General features: G+C 40.3%; 1 protein-coding gene across 1 annotated transcript; it reads right to left on the bottom strand.

Moving 5' to 3' along the window:
• Positions 1-434: 434 nt before the first annotated feature.
• On the bottom strand, positions 435-19,429 carry LOC146679020 (paired amphipathic helix protein Sin3a-like). The gene is made up of 21 exons (XM_085406481.1): positions 19,234-19,429; positions 16,131-16,347; positions 15,124-15,309; positions 12,459-12,565; positions 11,995-12,316; positions 11,658-11,909; positions 11,376-11,528; positions 10,163-10,318; positions 9,704-9,784; positions 8,909-9,027; positions 8,384-8,609; positions 7,693-7,809; positions 7,200-7,438; positions 6,939-7,122; positions 6,108-6,687; positions 5,817-5,986; positions 5,339-5,512; positions 5,133-5,225; positions 4,592-4,686; positions 2,117-2,324; positions 435-1,566 (listed from the first exon to the last, which is right to left on the bottom strand). Exons 2-21 carry the CDS (start codon positions 16,323-16,325, stop codon positions 1,348-1,350), a joined length of 3,876 nt encoding a protein of 1,291 aa, XP_085262607.1. The 5' UTR covers positions 16,326-16,347; positions 19,234-19,429; the 3' UTR covers positions 435-1,347.
• Between the last annotated feature and the right edge of the window lie 404 nt (positions 19,430-19,833).

A 19,833-nucleotide genomic window follows, 5' to 3' on the forward strand; every position in this document is an offset into this window, starting at 1 on the left:
TATTGCTTTTTCCTTGCTCCTTAATCTGTACACAAGTCACATAACTGACAGTCTCATACTATACATCAGTCAGTGTTTGTCGTTAGCACTTACCTTACACAAGAAAAAAAGATATAGTCTTCATAGGTGGCAAAACATCACTGAACCTGTCTTACAGATTCTAACCATTTTGCTTAAATACACAAAAAGCAGACAGTACTGATGAGACTTCAGTACTATATACATATACATACATACTGAACTTAAAAAAAATTATATATATATATAAAAAAAAAAAAAAAGGACAAATTGTTGCTCAGCTACATTCAATCATCTTAAAACCACGAGTGATGTCTGAAGACTAAAAGGTAGAAATACACAGAACTGATCCAATCATGTAGAAACAAAGACTTCAGGGATCACATGTTCAGCAGAACATGAGCCTTTGGTTTAAAAAAAAAAAAAAAAAAAAAAAAAAAATAGGTAAAATTTTGTATTTCTTAATAAAAATTTTATTCAATTTCCAGCTAAAGACTGATTACTGTGCGCTCTGATGTACGCTACACCTCAGTGACATCTGTTTAAAACAAACAAACAAACAAAAAACCCAAAAAACTACTTTTATAAACATATTTACACAAAGTGTTTGGGCAGTCATAAGTTATTGTACTCGATACACAATGCTGGAACTAATGCCGAGCATCTACCCAGCAATCACTATAGATGTTTTTTTTAATATATAGAGTGCACCATTGCACCTTTACCACCAAAAGGGAGAACATTCACAGGCTACACAAGTTTACAGCAGGAACCCATATTAAGTTCCACGTCCACACACTTTAACAGAGGTAACTTGAACTTGTTTTTGCTACCTAAAGACAGAAGCTGAGGTCGTTTTGTTTTTATCTTCTGTAAAATGATAAGTTGCTCCTTATCAAACACTTTTCACTGTTAAGCTGCTGAGTTTTAGTTAGGAAAACCTTTACACTGAATTGCACCATGAAAACAGATGCTCTGAGTGTTTTTCCTCTGTATAGTCATTTCATGTAAAAATTTGCCTTTAACATTATAAATTGCTGCCACCCACTCAAATATACTGACAGCAAATTTTGAAAAAAAAAAGTTCCATATTACATCTGCTGCAGAGTTTGCAGCATACGCTTTACAGACAAATTCCTGCAACAGGTGCAAAAAAAAGAAAAAAAAAAGAAAAAGAAAAAAGGAAAACTTAGATCCGGTTTGGATCATGGATTGAAAAACCCTCACAAAAAGTTTGGCAACTGAATCCAGTAACGGCAGCTCTGAGAATTCATCCTTGGCAGCTTGTTGTGTGGACACGTTAACAGCCAGTTTGCTGAGACACAAGTATTACGGTGTTTTGTACTTCACCCGGTACTTGTTAATGTTGAGATAATGGAGCACCTCAGGGCTGCAAGTCGTGGTGCAGGCCAACAGGCCTTCTTGTCCATCTCCCATGAACCACTTGCGGCTTTCAGCGGCCATGTCACTGGTCACGTGCTCCTTGGCCCAAGTATCCAGCCAGGCATGAAAGCGTCTGTGCAGGCGTGTGTTCACAAGCTGGTGGGACTGAAAGAGATAACAGGAACACGGCACAAAGGAACGTCACAAACTGTGTGTACATGAACTGCAAGGGCTGTCCTATAGCCAAAACCGATTGCGGATGTTCTGTCAGCGATATAGGGGGGAAAGAAAAAAAAACAAGAAAGACAAAAAAGAGAGAAATTTGCCAAATGTACTTGGGCGTCTTGCCCAAGTAAAGTCTGGGGGAAACAGCTATGTCTCAAAAGACTATAAAAATTATTATTTTCATATTATTCTCATCCATCGACAATTGGATACAAATCAAGTGAACGTTATCCTGTATGAGAAAAATGTGGAGTACATCATAGTACTCCACATACGCTTTATAAGACTGATCTAAATTAAAACAAATAAAATAAATGAAAAATATCTTTGTACTTCTAGCCATCACAAAAAACTGCTGCATGACCACACAGGCAAATTTAAATACTTGTGGTTGTTTTATGATTACTTACCATACAATTCTAACACTGAAGCTTATTGGACAAGACTAAAACAACATGGCAAACACATGCCTCTTAATTTTCGTCCTTACCTGATGAGCCCGTGTGAGCGCTGTGTGCCTGTACATGTAATCTTCTGACTTGCAGACATAAACCATCTTGTAGGAGTTCAGCTTGAACATGCACTCCATCTTCAGCTCGCTGCTGCCGTCCTGCGACTTGTCCGAGGAGCCTTTGGTCATTCTCTCCTGTTGCAGCTGCTCCCAACCTCTCTGGCACTTCCTTATCCGTCTCAAATTCCTAAAGGCCAAAAAAGATCGAGAGCCATGAATAATACTGACCGACGCTACAGAAAATTTCTTGATTACACCACACATCAGAAGAATACATCACTTTTTTTTCTTTTTTTGTTTTTAAAACAAAAGGAAATATCCAATTTCACTTGAGAAAGTTTTATGGTACGATTTTGTGCTTGACAGTACTTACTGGTCAATTTTAAAGCCTAAGATGTAAGGTCAGAGACGATACACGTACACAAATTTAAGAACAGTATTTCCAAATTTGAGAGGACTGTCCCTTTAAAAGAATTGTAGTTTTTTTAAACCCATGCAATCCAACTCACCAAGAACCAGCGATAATTAGTTAGGGAGTCAAATCATTCGTGGGAAATGTGGATCTATAAGAGCAGCAGAGGCAGCGGTCATTTCTCTGTACAGTGCACTTCCATTGCACAGCCACATTTTTCCAAATCTTATGCTTGGCAAACAATTGGATTCATCCCGATTTTGTGCAGGCAATTTTCTTTTCTTTTCTTTTTAAAAAAAATGCAATTATTCACCCCACCTGAATGAAAGGTTTAAATGTGTACTTACCACAGAGGGTAAAGGTGAGCGAAGACTGAAACCATGAAGCATTTTTTGCATTCAGGGCTCCACTTAAAAGACATGACAGTGAGGCCAATTTCAAGTAAAAACGGTCACATCACAAACACTAAAAAAGGAAACTGCTGCCTGACCAGATACCAAATCCAAAAAATATGAGCAGAGGGTATTTCAATGTCTTTGACCAGAGTGTCATGAAAATGAGATGAAGACCCAACAGAAGTGAAAATTGATTTTTTCTTTTTTGAGTGAGGAAAGGCCAATTATTACTATTATTATTATTATTTAAATCTCTTGTGCTGCTGATCTCTCATAGATTTGATGAAAGAAAAAAGAAGACATGATGTGGGTGAGCCCACTGAGGAAATCATAGTCAGATTTATGCAATGGGTTAAAAAAGAGAAAACTCAAGAGCTTTTTTTTTTTTGCCTTTTTAAGAAGTTGTTTGATACGTATATGGTAATGGACAGCCATCTCAAAGTAACGAGACGAAAACAAAACCAAAAACACAAAAAACACCAAAAAAAGATGCTTCAAAAGATGTTCATGTGCAACACTCAGCCTTCACGCCTTCATGCACAGCTCTGAGGTGTCAGGAAAGAAATACACCAACATATGAGCATACAATTTAGACAATCATTTTATTTACAAACCCTACTCCTCTGTACAAGTGCTGCAGATAATGTGCTTAACCAGAGTTAAAAAACAAACAAAAAAAACCAAACAGAAAACCTAAGATCACTAATCTCTTTCAAACCAGGAAAAAAAAAAAAAAAATCTCACTGACAACAAAAAGTTGTAACGTGAGTGCACTGCTTCCCCTGAAAATTGTTACAAACATAACACTGGGTATAACAGTTGTGAACAAGTGAACATTTGAACATTTACAGTTTCAAACAGTGATTAAGTCACATACAGGACCTTTGATCTGAATACAATCACAAAGGGCATGATAAGGAAACCATGACGTCCCTTCTCTTCTTTTAACAAAAGTTTCTCTCAATCTGTTTTTGTCAAAACATCGTAGGAAAATAAAAAGGGAACAAATCCTTGTTTTGCCTTAAGCTTTTGCATTTATCGACTTCTATTCGTGCGTCACATAATCATTCATCACTTCAGTTCAATACAATGTGAATAATCGAACTAATGATTCTTCTTCTTTTAGCACTCTAAGGGGAGAAAAGTTCAAAACCCACAATCAAGCCAAAAACCATCTATAAAAACTTTACTTACTATAAATAAAATTCCCATTAAAAGGAATCAATAAATAAATAAATTCACTTTAAAAAAAAGAAAGAAAAAAGATGATCGTGTAAAGTGCTTCCATGTGAGGCAGAGGTCACAAAACAAACTGAAGAAGTTAAATTTACGGCCAGTGAGATTCTTAGCAGGCGGACATTCAGGCACCGCGAGCACAACTAGTAACTCCTCAAACTTCCTCTTACAAAAAACAGGCAGCACGCTCACATCCACACAGTTTCCTCTTTTCTTTTTTTTTTTCTCAATTAGCTTTCAAAGTCAGGCTTGTGCTGAGGTGCCTCTGTTTCTATCTTGACAAAAATGACTTGTGTTTGGCAGCTGGTTTGGCTCGGCAACAGTTGAGTGGCTGCTCAGCTGACTAGAGCCTCGCCTCGGGACAGAAGCTTAAAGTGTGCAGACAAGAGGGAGACATGGCTGGAGCCTCACCTGGGGAGGAACACGGGCTTTTGGGCCAGATGCTCACGCAGCTCTGGGGATGAGGAATCTGAGTTCAGGTACCTGCCTACGTAGTCTGACCACTTCTGTGGAGGACAGAGCAGAACAGCAACCAACCATGTAAATAACAAAGACATACATTTAGGTTCTGTATGAAAGCAGGTTGGAGGTTATAGCCTTTAATTCTGGACCATGTGACACTCCTCAGAGTGTCGGAGGGTTTAAAATCATAGGTGCACAAATTAATAGCCAACACTAGTTTGCAGAGGTACATGTGTATGTAAACCACCAAGTACAAGGAATTTATAATACAGGAATATGATTAAAAAGTTTAAAACCAAGATGACTAGTGCTTGACTATTTATTAAATTGTAATATCAAACTATTACCTGATAACTAGTGCTATACTAAAAATTCTTGAAGGGCAAAACATATTAAGAGATACACGAAGCAATGCCACCCCAGCATCACATATACTACATGTCTACTTAATAAACTGCTGTGCACATGAAATGCATTTTGTGAGTCTTACTTCTGCCTCTGCAGGCTCATCAGAGTTTTCCTCTTCTGTATCCAGGAGCTCTACTGCCAGACTGACAGAGGCTTGGTTCTTCACAAATATCATCTGGATAAAACCAGACAACACACACAGAATTAGAAAAAAATACTGAGGGAGAAAAACAAAATAAAGTCAGCCTGTTTTAAAATATAATTATTCATTTCCGTGCTGTGTTGTACCTTGAAGCAGTTCTCATCCGGCATAAGCTGTTCTGCTTTGCGCTGGTATCCCCCCTCTGCGGTGGCCCTCGATGCCTGTGTGGGCAGTGTGCCCCCCGTGGCTTTATTGGAACTCTCGCTCAGATACAGGTCCGTCACACGCACAGACACATCATCAGTGACAAGGTGCTGGAGCTGTAAGAGTAGGTTAGTATGCAACGGGTGTGTCCACATCAGCATGTAGAATCAAAACAGCAGCACCTTCAGTGACTATAGATGCGTACATTTGATCATCGACTAGAGGCATTACTGAGTTTTGACGTGAGGAGCATGTCTATTTTATTTTCCCCCTTTTTCTTCTCCAAATTTAAGAACGAGCCTACAGCTCGCGATGCCACTCTAAGGTTAAAAATGTATTTTTTACCTTGAAGACGAGCAAATAAACAAATTGGTAAACAAATAGATGAAATAAAATGAGAAAATCTTAAAATGTGCTGACCTGCCGGACAATGCTTTGGATGAGTTTATCCATGGTGAAGGCAACGTAGGCATGGACCGTAAACATCTCCCTCAGGGAGTCCTCATACTGAGCCGGCTCCATGTTTCCATCCAAAAGATTGCGAACCATTTCCAAAAATACTGAGTAGTAGTCCTCCACATCAACATCCACTGCAGACAGAAAACACACACACAGTGAGTAATACATGGAGGAATTGAGGAGTATGACGCACCATGACTGAGAGGGTTCATAGCAAAACGTAACAGTTAAAAAAGTCAGTTTCTCACTTACTTGGCTCCTTCATCTTCAGCTGGATGGCTGGATTTTCGTTTTTCTCCCTTTTGAACCCCAACACTTCTCTTTCCCACTCTCGTTCACGAGCATCCTCTTCGATCTGCTTCTCAGCTTGCCCGTAAATTCGTAGCAAACGAGAACAGAGGATGTAGTGAAGACGAAGGAAGACATACCAGTAGTTGTTCACGTAGAACAAGTTGTAGGCATCGTCAGTTCCCCGGAGCTTCTGAGCTGCCGTGTTGCTGAACAGGAGCTTGGACTTGGTTGGGCTTCTGCCTGGCAGGCCATTGTGTTTCTTGCTGTCATCTTGATCCATCTCCGTGTCTTCGTCCTCTTCTTCCTCCTCCTCCACATCAGAGAGCTCACCTCGCTGTGCAAACAGCAGGTCGGGGATGAAGTGGTGGACTATCTGTTTGATCTTGCACTTGTCTTCTTTCTGGATGCCGACCTGTCTTTTGACGTGGTGAATGATGAGGGAAGCAGCATCCTCGAGGATCTGGCTGTCGTCGTAGGTCAGAGTCATGTGTGGGCCATTTGGTGGCGGTGTAGCAGACTCCTCTGATGCCCGCTCCTGGCGCTACAGGACAAATACAGGAGCATTTTAGACTGTAATGTTTTACGAAATTTACAGTTTAGCAAAATACATTAAAACCATTTACCTGTTGATTTTTATTTACAATTAGAGAATCATAATATATAACAAAGTGGAGCATTATTGTTTGATTCAAGGATAACTGCGGCCATAAACTTAGAATCAGTCTAGATTTATTCTGCATTTATAAATGTCAAATAACAAATAATAATATTGTTTAAAAACAATTTACTTACTTCATCATATAACATCTCAATTTCATTGAGCATGGTCTTTGAGCGTAATACTTTGGTGTCATTCTGCTTGAAGTTAATGCCTTGATGGTCAAGTGACTTCAGGTAATACTTTTCATTCTGCTCCCGCCAGATTTTGTTGAAGCCCCTTTGGGCTTCTCTCCACTCCTCATCCTTTATTTTTAATCTGAAAACAGAAGAAACAGATGTTATAAAACTGTAAAGGTGTGAGCTGAGGAGGACACACTAAAATCTAACTGTTACCTTTTTAGAACTATGGGGACGGACACAGCAGGGTTCTTCTTGAGTCCTTCAATGATGTCTTGAGCTTTGTCCCCATATATCCGCTGGATGGCTTTGCGGTGAATGACCTCTGAGGAGCCACCCATTGTGTTGTCCAGCTTGAAGCGTAGCTGCTCTTCTGCTGACATACGAGAGAGCCGTCGCTGCACTGTCTCGAGGGCTCGGATTGTGGCAAGGTTGGTCTCCAACACAATATCCAGCTACAAAAGGAACAATCACATTCAAATGAATAATTTCAACAGAACCAGATTTTGAAATGGGCACCTGGACAGTTCATGTGGTGTGAGATCTTTTCCTGTGTTTTTTTGACTCCTGAGCAAATCGCATCACACAGACATTTATGTAAAAGATACATATTATGTAAAAGAACCTCCATTATTCCATCTTCTTAACCTCTTCTACATCCAAGGGTCTTATTTTCATTTGGAGCGTGGGTGGACTGAGTATGTTTTACCTCAAAGCGCTCATCTTCACATCTGTAAATGTGTTCCTCATATTGTGTCTTCTTGGAGCTCACAAATGTGGAGTCCTCAGACCATGAAGGAAATGACACCCATGTGTCATTCAAAACCTGCAACAGGATGTTACACCATGCAGTGAAAACACATTATTGTGACTCTAAATATGAGATGCATTTCATATTTATGTAGTAGTAAAATAAAAATGCATGAAATTTAATGTAGTTAAAAATGTCTTGATTGTGTGGTGAAACACTGGGTTCAATAACATCAGTTGATCAAAGAAATCACTCATTATCTAAATTTAAATGGCTAGTTACAGCCAAAAACAGTTCATGTAGTTTATAAAATTAAAAATATGTTTTTCAGTAAGCAGATCATATCCTAACTTATTATCTAGACACTTAAACATAATAAGGTAACATTAAATGTAGCCAAACAGTTCAATGATCGCTAACACTTCCACCAACTCACTGATCGACTAAGAACAAGATTGCTGGCATCTGCTGTCTGCTCAAGCCATATTTAACTACAGGTACCATCTGAACTTTACATCAGTTTCTGCTCCAGAGCACCCTGTGTGGGCCAAATACATTTGTTGTTGTACCTGGTGGCCCGAGGACAAAGGATAAAATGTACACTGTAAGACAAATACCTTTATTAAACCGAATTCCTTTAACGACTCACCTCTCTGCACAGCGGTGTTCTTCCTGTGCATTTGGGCTGCTGGAAACTCTTTGGCAGCGCTCTATAGCTGGACCCCAGCTTCTTGCAGGAAGAGTAGTCGATTTCCATGGCGATACCCTCTGTGGCACGCTCCTTGGGTAAACTCTCTGCATGGCTCGACTCTCCGTGACTGGACTCTCGGTAGCCCAAGAAGTTTTTAAACCATGTAAAAAGCTCGGGGAATTTTCTGTCAGTCATGGCACAACATATGTGAAATACAGAGTTATTGGTGCGGTTAGGGTTTAAATGTTAGCAACATATTTCAAACAAATGCAGGTGGTTTACTGGTTTACATTTGGGTGATTAAAGTTTCATTATGTAATGTTATGTATCAAAACTGTTTGATTTCAACTCAAATCTGACTTATTGGCAAGAAGAAGAAGAAGAAGATAAAAACTCAAGAATTACGTACTGAACCAGTCAGTTGCAAAATTGGACTACAGGTATGCCCCATTCAGTACCTAAAAACTGTATGTTTAAACTCACCCAAGAAATGGGATAACTAACTGGACCAGCTCAGTGCGTGAAATGACTTCCTGGTTGAAGATGTGCAAGCAGCGTAGGAAGTTGTCATATGCCTCAGAGCTTCGAAGAGCCTTCTTTACCTGTTAAAGTGTTTGCAGCCATGACAAATAAAGCAAAATGAGATTTAGGCTATGTCCACACGTACCCGGGTATTTTTGAAAACGCAGATTTTTCTATGCGTTTGCACCTTTCGTCCACACGTAAACTGCGTTTTCGGTCACTGAAAACGGAGATTTCTAAAAACGCCTGCCAGGGTGGATATTTTCGAAAACTCAGTTTTTGCGTTTACGTGTGGACGAGAAAAACGGAGAAAACGCAGCGTCAAAGGTGTGCGCCTTTTGTGACGTCACACTTTGCGCCACGTTATTGTTTCGGTGAAATGAATTTCTACAATACTATTACTTGTACTCTCTGCAGTGTTTAAATGCTTACATATACACACACCGTTACTGTCCCTCCACACATAGGACTGGGTTCTGCTTCTATGCCCCATCTTTGTTTACCATTTCCCACCGAGGCTTCTAGACTTCTGATTGGTCAACATTTCTACATGGTTAGGAATATATCGCCACCTGTTGCTTTGGCATGTTCCTAGCAGCGTTTTCCTTCATTTCTGCCTTTACGTGTGGACGGGATTATTTTTTAAAACGAAAAATCTCAGTTTTCAAAAATACCCGTGTACGTGTGGACGTAGCCTTATTTTCATCACAGATCAGTGCAAGTCTTTATACAAACACTCAAAATGACAATACTGACCTTCTCGAAGAACATCGTTTCAGTGCTGGTGCTGTGTTTGCTCACATCACTCATGACGTTCCCTGTTATTTTAGGTTTCTTCTGCAATGGTGTAAAGAGATGTTGACTGTTGGAGGCCCTCATATCTCTGAGTCTTGGGTAGATTTTACTAACCCTAATTGCCAGTTTGTCTGATGAACTTGGGTTGTACTACTAACACAATCTAATAAACATGTTCTGTAGTAAATCCTCTTTTTATGAAATTACAGATGTTTTGCTTTTGTCAAAACTGTCTGGGGGCTGATATCTGGAGTCAATGTATTGTCCATACTTCTTAATTGTAGGCTTTCACTGATTGAAACAAAAAAGGCCTGTTTCCCCCTACATGTAATGCATACAAAATATATGAAATATTACCTTTCTGGTTTAAAGTACAAACAGCTGAATATATGCAGAGTCAGAGAGTAGATGGTTACATACCTTGACAGGTGGTGTGGTACCCACGCCTGAGGGTCTCCTGATTGGAAGGCCGTTCTGGCTCAGTCTCTGTTTGTTGTTCAGGAAGTGTCTCTTTACTGTGCCACCATGATCATTACGGACCGACTCTGCCCTGTCTGGTGTTGCTTTGCTCAGTAGCTAAAAAAAAAAGGGCAATACACATGATCTCAACAAAGCAAGACAACAAAATTAACAGTATGCAAAGAGAATTATGTAACAGGGCTCGCAAAATCGCTAGCCCGATCCCGGAGCTAGCGATATCTCCGGTCGGGCGACCAAAATCTATCTCAGCCCCGCCCGTTGGGTTATCATATAGCGGGGCAGGGCTGAGATAGATTTTGGTCGCCCGACTGGAGATATCGCTAGCTCCGGGACATCGGGCTAGCGATTTTGCAAGCCCTGTGTAAATACCATTGATTCGATTAAGTGAACCAGTGCTTTTCCTTCCAAGCTCTATTTTTATGCTTCAGTTCTACCGGAGTAGTGATGTGTGATTCTGAGCTAAAAATAATGCATCATACACTGGGCCTCTGTGCACCTATTGTGTGACTCAAGCCCTTTAGCACCAGCTCCTCAAACCAACTCTCTTCTGCTTGTTTTGCACAAACACTGTAAAAACAAAAGAAAACTGTAAACATACTAAAAAGCAGTTCTGTGGAGTTGAAGCTGATTGTAGTTACTAAGAGCTCATAAGTCCCTCAGCAGCTTTCTGTCAGAAATGTGCCTCCTGAAAGCAGGAAGCCAAACGCAAGAATAGCATATAACAGCTAATGAGTTTTCAGAATAAAACACTATCTGCACTGTGAGAAATCTTATGAAGGACAGAACAAAACCTTGCAACAACCTAGACCTGAGCTTAGTGAATTCCCTACGCTCGAAACAGTATTCGGGAATATTTTTGGAAGCACGGATGCACCGTCCAGATCTTTAAAGACCTGGAGAATCCACACCAAGGTGCACCAAAGCTGATCTGCCAACACGTGGTGGCCCAACACAATACTACAATACTTTATGCTGGTTTCTCTTTTAACTTGGCACCCATCTGTAAATCAATTTCATATCCAATGCAAACAAGTGGTTTTAAGGAAAAGATCAAAAGACAGACAGTTACAAGGATCCAGTAACTCCTAGTCATACCACGTATATTTGCAGGGACGTTTAATAAAATAATTGACCGTGATGTCTGGAGACTCACCACTGAGCTGTTGGCATCAGGCAGGAACTGCCCGAACTCTGAGAGCAGGTCCTCTTGGTTCTTGAAAAGTCTTGCAACTTGAGTGTAAACCTCCTGTTCAGTCAGTGCTGGGGTGTAGTTTCCTCCAGCTTCTTTAGCATTTCGCTGTTCCTTCTAAAAATATATATTTTTATAAATATACAAGATATGATATAATTAAAATTTACTTTCACGTTTATTTTTGCAGCTGCATATATCTTATAATATCTTAATAACAGTTTAATGCTGTGTATATTTCCTTGCCTGGTATGTGTGCAGGATTTCCAGGAAAGCTTTGTAGATGTCTGGCTGACCTTGGAAGCGATTTTTGATCTTGTTGACATAATTTATAGCATGGTTGAACTCCACGGGTTGGTTGTTTTGGATAGGTGGCCCACTGGATGGTGTGCTGCTGACAGGAGTGTGGGACTGAACTGAAGGAGAGCGGGGCGAGGCGTAAGATGGGATAGATGGATTGGGTTGGCTGGTGGGTGTATGGGCTGGAGACTGAATTGGCTGTTTAGAAGAACAACAAGTGAAAAAGGTCATTTAATGCATCTGTCATACTAGATGTAAACAAATAAAGAACATCGTTATCTACCTTGCTGGTTTTATTTGGAGCAGGCTGGGCAGGGATAAGTGGTTGGGTGGTAGTAGTGAGTGAGCCAGCCTGTGGCAGACTCTGGTGCTGGTGGTGGCTGGGGGCAGGCTGGCTGGGTGCTCCACTTGAAGGGATGTTCTGAACAGAAACACCGTGTGGTGTGATGTAGTGGATCTGATTTGGCGTGGTCACATTGACTAGATCGTTGGTTTGAACTTCAATCTTGTATCCAGGTGGCAAGAAAGTATTGAAACCCATGATGAGGTCTGGGTGGCCCTTGAAAAGCTGAGACACACGGTTGATGACTCCAGGAGTGTCAATGCTGTAGTAACAGAACAAGTTTTGGTACTTTAGTTTCTGAAACACTGTTATTTGGGTTCATAGAGATCACTTAGGTGTCATGGTAAAATACCAGTTTTTCTTATCAGATGTTAAGAAAAACTGGCAATAAAACAAAAACTCACCTCTGCGACTTGAACTCTTTCATGATATCAAGGAAGTCATTATAAACTTGAGGTTGATTCCCAAACTGCAGTTTTACTTGATCCAAATAAGACAAGGCATCTTCAACCTACAAAAAGAGAATGGAGAAGATTGTCAGATGATCACCACCAAAATGGCAAGACAGGGCAAAGGCAGAGAACTTGTCCCGCTGGTGCTCAGAAAACAACCTGAAGCTGAACATCTTTAAAACAAAAGAGCTCATAATGGACTTCAGGAGGCACGGACATTCCTCTGTTATTATAAATGGAAAATGGGTGGAATCTGTCTCCACCTTCAGGTTTCTGGGCACCCACATCTCCAATGATCTCATCAGGACCCACAACACCAACGCCTGGGTAAAGAAGGCCCAACAGCGGCTGTCCTGAGGATGAATAATCTGGACCAGAAACGGCTGCTGGCCTTCTACCGCTCCTCAGTGGAGAGCGTGCTCTCCTACTGCCTGGGTGTTTTGTACGCATGGGCCACTACTGAGAACAGTAAGGCTGTGGAGAGGGTAATTAACACCCTATGCCACCTTTCTGAGCCTCCTGTCTCAGAAAAACCAGGGCCATCACAGGTGACCCCCTTGGACCCCGCCCACCACCCGTTTCACCCTCTGCCCAGTGGTCGGTGCCTCAGGACAATCAGGTCCCACACCTCCAGACCCACTAACAGGCCCCCGCCTCACCAATCTGAGACATGGTCTGAGTAACCGTCAACACTCAGGCCACTCACATATGGACCCTATTCAGATCGAGTCTTTTCTTTGCACTACCTCCAGTCACTATGCTCTCCATTGTGTGCCCTTCTATTGTTTTGTACATATTCCTCTAGTTTGACTCTTCTGTTTGCTATTCATTCCTGATATCGTTGCTATGTATATTTTTTTATCCTGCACAGTTGGCATTGGAGCACCCATTATTTATTGTACAGTAGGGCTGCCACGATTAGTCGACTATCAAAATCGTCGACAACTGATTTAATAGTCGACGCGTCGTTTGAAGCTTTGTAAGATCCCAAAAGACGCAGGAATGAGTAGTAGGATTTAAGAGTGTAATAACGGATTTAAACAGAAGATGGCAGCACTGCATGTACAAGGATGCCAGCTGCCGTTAAACCCCGAAGAAGAAGAAGCTGTGTCCCAGAATTCATAGCGTGGCCCAGCTCAGTTTCCAAAAATGGCGGCAGCTAGTTAGTTTTAATATTACTCTTATTATTCTTTCTGGGTCACAAAATAAACGTTTAACATATTTTCAGGCGAGAATGTAGCTTTGTAAACCTCAAATATCTGCTCAGTTTATCAGGACGCCACATATTTTCAAAAGCACTCCGACGAGACATCTGTTACCCACCAGCTCGATAGCTAGCCGGAGACAAGGCTCACTAGAACCGGTGAGAACACCGGACTCCCGAAAAATTGTTTTCAAACCTACCGCCGTCTTTTGCTACTCAGGTTAAACATGATATATAAGTCACTTAGATAACTTAAAATGTTATTGTTTGGCTTTTTTTTTAGTATTTTATTTGTTCCTGAGTAAATCGGTTTGGCTGAGATTAAAGTAATTGCAAAAATAATCGGTGACTAGTTGACTATCAAAATAATCATTTGTGGCAGCCCTATTGTACAGGTACAATGAAAATATAAGGGCTACTCTATTCTAAAATGGCAAAATCATATAAAGCTGCTCAACTATACCAAAAACTTAATGATTGACTAAATTAACTAAACATTAACTTTAAATATAATTCCATTGAAAAACAAAAATCAATTGAAAAGAAGTGCCCTGACTAGGCTTTGTTTTCTGCAACAGCTGATTTTCACTGGACCGAAAAATACACTGGGATATATGATAACAAGGTGGCAAAAGACTTATGTGTCCCAGAAGACCCGAACAGAAGACTCAATATTGACTCAACTGTGCAGATGTGTTACCTGCTGTGCATCACCCAATGTGGTCTAGGTATATGACTTCAAAGGCGTAGAGACAAAGGTCGCTGCAGGCAATTTTTAATAATCCTTTAACAGCGTCAACCTTCAAAAATATTGTGAATTTTTAGCTCCATGTCTATAATCTCTCATCTTGCTGTATTAACCAGGGACTTTGAGCTTTTAGAGAGGGGGGAAAAATGCTCACTGGTGAAAAGGGAAGTGGTGCACTTGATTATAAGGGAGAGGGAGAGAGAGAAAAGATGTCCATGTAGCAAAAATGAATGTTAAAAGTAATTGTTTCATCTGATTTCTTTTAAACTGCTGGAAGCCACAGCGGTAATTAATTTGGCATTAAAATCCGACTAATCGCCCAACCATATAAGTTGATAAGTAGAAAAGGTTTAGGATGTTGATGAAAAGATATATATAACAAGCACGCCAGCTTCAAGACTATTTCCCTTTTTAGCCGTTGTCTATTGGACTTTGTTCACCTCTAACGAAGGGTGAACAATGTGTATGTATCTGAATGCCTCCTGTGTAGAAAGATGATGCTTGTTGCTGCTCTACAAAACATACTCCTCACTCTGTCCTTTCAGCATGCAGACACAATGTAATTTTAAAGGCATTCGCTTTTTGCCTTTGTGCACTTGGGATGAACAGCTGTTTTGGTTTATTCTGGTCCTCATGTTTTCATATATGTGGTGATGTACAGATACCTTCAGCCGCTGAAATTGCTGCTGTCCTGTGGCTGAAGGCATGGGTGCAGGTGGATGAACATGACCTTGGACCACTGCAGGGCCCTGTGACGGCACTGCTAGAGCGTGTGAGTGAGGACCAACGTGTGGTGCTGTATTGTTGTGTCCATGCCCATGTCCACTTGTGCTCTGAGGCATTGCAGAAACCTTTGAGGAACAAATAGATATTTTATATAATATAGACATTTAGACAAGATTAACCATGTCACTAGCAGTATTGTAAATATTACAGATTACATTCTTGCAAAATAAAGGTAAAGAAAATCAAATCAAAATGACACCTACTTCTTAAACACATTGTTAAATAATATAATATATATAATAGGGCTGCTCAATTAATCGAATTTTAATCACGATTACGATCTGGGCTTTCAACGATCATTATAAATGACTGAGTCGATTATTAGCACCTCCCTCGTGCTTTACTATCGCGCTGCTCCGTGTGGCAAATCGAGTGCACCTCTCTGCATTTCGAACACGTGTCACAACAATTAAGAGGACCCGAGGGAAGCTCCGAAAGCTAAGCAGAAGTTATTTGGAGAGGAGAGTGACTGCTGTTGGTTGAAAAGAGAGGTAAAAAAAAACTTCAGTGGTGTGGAAACATTATGGGTTGGCGGAGTCAGACGTGGATCAAGTAGACATAGTGTGTAAACTTTGCTACAGTGTCGTAGCTGCACCACAGAGCAACACTGCAAAGTTCACTAAACATAGATGTTTACATTTTTCATTTATTTTTTATATTGCAAACATTTGCACTGTTATCAGTATTTGCACACTATTTTATATTATTTTTTGACAATCTTTAAAGTCATTATTCAATACATTGTTATTGTTAAATAAATATCGTCAAATAATCGAGATCTCAATTTCAGTGAAAATAATCGTGATTATAATTTTTGCCATAATCGAGCAGCCCTAATATATATAATATAAACACTTCTTCAGGTATCTGTGCAGATTTATCATACCTGGTAGCCCTGGGGAAGAGAGTACTGGATGCTGGTCGATGGCTGCATCTTGTCTGCAGGTGCCTCTATTACAGTAGGGGCCGGGGCAAGGGCCCGGTGCTGGAAGTTTTCTGTAATTCCTTGTATTTGAGGTCGGCGTAATAGCTGCTGCTGAGGCGCAAGTATTGGTTCCTGGTCCTCCACACGCCTCTTCATTATATACACATAGTCAAAAGGGCTAGAGGGGGGTAAACAACAATGGACAATTTACAAGCTGTTAGCATTTGCCAATTTTTTTTTTTTTTTAAACACACCCACATTTTATTTGTGTGTGTGTGTATATATATATATACACACATATATATATATACACACACACACACACACACACATATATATATATATACACACACACACACACACACATATATATATATATACACACACACACACACACACATATATATATATATACACACACACACACACACACATATATATATATATACACACACACACACACATATATACATATATATATATATATATATATATATATATATATATATATATATATATATATATATATATATATATATATATATATATGTGTATATATATATGTGTGTGTATATATATATATATATATATATATATATATATATATATATATATATATATATATAAAATGCAACTTACAAATGGAAACTGCAACATGCTGATTAGCATTTTTCTCTCTGGCTAGCTGATTGATTTAGACAGTGATCTCCAAAGCGGTCTAACATACCACTGCATGTGATTAAATAGATAATAAACTGGCCTGCATTGTTTTAACAGTGACAACAACAGTAAGTACTCATTCATTCACAATGGTCAAATTAAATTTGAGTTTCACAACTCAAGCAAAACTTTTCTCACAAGTGTCACACAGATAGGTAATGGCAACAAATATTAGGACAATTGTTGCAAAGTGGCTTAAGAGCTGGGCTTTAAGCAGTGGCTTCCAAACAACACTCCTTTGACATAATTAAGCTCCGAATGTGACACCAATCTGTTTTGCTTCATTGTGCTTCCTCAGTGTACACAGAGGCTTTACAGGACTTAAGCTAGATAGGTTAAACCCAATGATATTTGGTGGTCTTCTGAGAGAACTAACAGTGGTGTGAAAACACACCTTCTTTGACAGATATAGTCTGTGTACATTTTTTGGCTGAATAGTCCTGATTTAACTGATAAGATTAATTCATCAACCATTACAGTGACATATTTTAATTAACTTAAATAATTCTGTATTTATTTATTACTGAGTTATTATAATAAAAACAAATGCAGATACCAACGCACTCCACCATAAAAGTAGTAGTAGAAAAAAAACAAAGCTATGAGCAAAAGTGATTATTTAAGGTTGTCCGTAAATAGACATGCCATCATGTTCAGCAGACTGACTGTGGCGGCTGGCTAGGGGCCGTCTTTCAAAAGACATTAAGACAGAGTGACGCTGCCAGAGCTGTCATTGAGTCGACTCAGTGAGACAAATGATAATGATAACGTTCAATGCACATGTATTATGTGCATTTTTTTTCTCCTGTAATATTTTTTTTATAACACAGGTACAAACCTATTGGTTATGCCATTCATTCTCCTGTAAGCATTCGTCGCATGTAAGACTTTAAGCATATGCGAACACCGCCGATGACTAGACTTTAAGTTAATATTTTTACGTTTTATTTGTATATTTTACAACTTAAAAAATACACGGGGGTGTGGAAAAAACACGTTTGAGAAAACGTAACAAGTTAAACTTGTAGCTGCAAGCACAGCGCCCACCATGAGTATACAGTAAAGAAATTTATCGACGGTTCCTAAGCAAACGTCACCGCATTTGCTAAGAGGAGAGGAGACATTGTGCCTCACTGCCGCGCACAACCAATTTCGGAAAACACGGTGACTGAGCGTACGGTCTTCATTCGCCGAGATCGTGTCTGTAGCGTATCCAGCTTCAGAATTTCTATGCCGAAGCGCTACGCAAATACGGCAGATAGTAAATTGTGTCGAAACTGATTAAGTAGGACTAAAAGAAACTTGAAATTTCGCCGACAGTCAACGTTTTGCAGGCATGTAGGCGCTGTCTCTCTCTTGCTGGCTGTAGCCCTGCCGTATCCCCTCCCCCTCTCTCCCAAACACCGAGCTTGTAAGGCTATCGGTTTTCGGTGAGCTGACCGCTTTCGCTAGTCAGATGGCTGACGTTGACTTCAGTTCTAGCTTCAAAGTTATGTGGAAAGCAAGTTACCCTCTGCTTCGTGCAGACTGACAGTTAAATGTTAGAGAAAAAACCGGAACATATCAGTTTGTCACAGCCGGGTCTTCGTTAACAGCCCTCAGTAAACGGGAGTCTAAGTAAAACATTAGACGAGCAAAACATACTGGCTACCTGACGTTACCCTTGCCGTTGGGTAGAAGACGTCGAAAAGAAAACAGCCATGCCTAATCGCATCAGATAACGCGGCAACACAGTCGGTGGCTTAGTTTGTAGCGTACGGGGTACCGGTACAATTGGGGCAGTTGAATTAAGTTTCATGGTCAGTAATTAATTTGGCTATGCTAGGTGGTTAGCTCAAGAAGAACACCAGCTAGCCAACAAGCTAACACTTCGCACAGCTAATGCAAATGTCGCATAAACGGCAAGTTAAGCTAGAAGTTGCAAAAATGATTTTTTTTCCTCCCAGCCAAAACTACTTATCTGTCAGTTACGTTACTTTGACATCACCCCGATCCAGCAATAAAAATCAGTTGTAGCAAGAACAAACTGTGATCAAAAATACATGTTGTCAGGTTAGCCTGTAAGCTAGTTCATGGTCGCCGCTCTTAGATTGCTAACCTAACCAGCGACTTGGTTCCACTGACTTGTCGACACTGCAAGTTAACGCAACCGCAAATAAACTCCCACACTATTCTGCTATAACACTAAACTACACCAGCAACAGAAAGTAATCCGCGTTGGCTCACTATTTGGAGACTAGACAAGGTTATTTAGTAGCTAACTGATTGCTATGTTAGCACAACAACCAACCCCCCTCATCACTACAGACTCTCCGGCTAGCCAGCTAACACCACTTTAACTTACCTCGGGGAACCGCCACCAGCAACAACTTGACCCACCAGTGGAAGGGATCTCGACCAACACGCCGCTACTCGTGCATTCACCCGACAGTGGAAAAAAAGCGAAGTTTTAAGAAGTAGCCGTAATTGGAAATGTGGAAAATCAAACTGGCCGTAGTGGCTACGTCGCTAACAACAGTGTGTGTGTGAAGCGCTGTTCCTTGAACATAGAGGTGTGTCTATTGGGAAGGGCGGGTTGGTCTCCTCCCAGTTTGAACCGGGATTGGTCAGCACTACAGAATGAAAACAAATACAGTTAAGGCTGTGGGCCAGGCCTGTACCATACCTTTGGTTAAAGGCGTCTATGGTCATGCCAAGTGCAGGGTCATCAGCATGCCATGGACGGCAGCACGCCTTCCATGGCATTACGTGTACGGCACAATATACTGAATTCAACAGATAAGCTCAGTAACTTTCTTGTCAGTTACAATGACTAACGTATACAGTTAGTGCATTTAATAAGTATTTATTTGCACTGATATTTAGGCTTATTTTATTATTTTATTTAGGCAGTATTATTCTACAACTGATTCTGATATGACACCACACATGTGTTGATAAAATA

The sequence above is a fragment of the Rhamphochromis longiceps genome, linkage group LG1 (genome assembly GCF_057381845.1).
Source record: "Rhamphochromis longiceps isolate RC_006_pf linkage group LG1, R_longiceps_female_GT1.1, whole genome shotgun sequence".
In the NCBI taxonomy this organism is placed as follows: Eukaryota; Metazoa; Chordata; class Actinopteri; order Cichliformes; family Cichlidae; genus Rhamphochromis; species Rhamphochromis longiceps.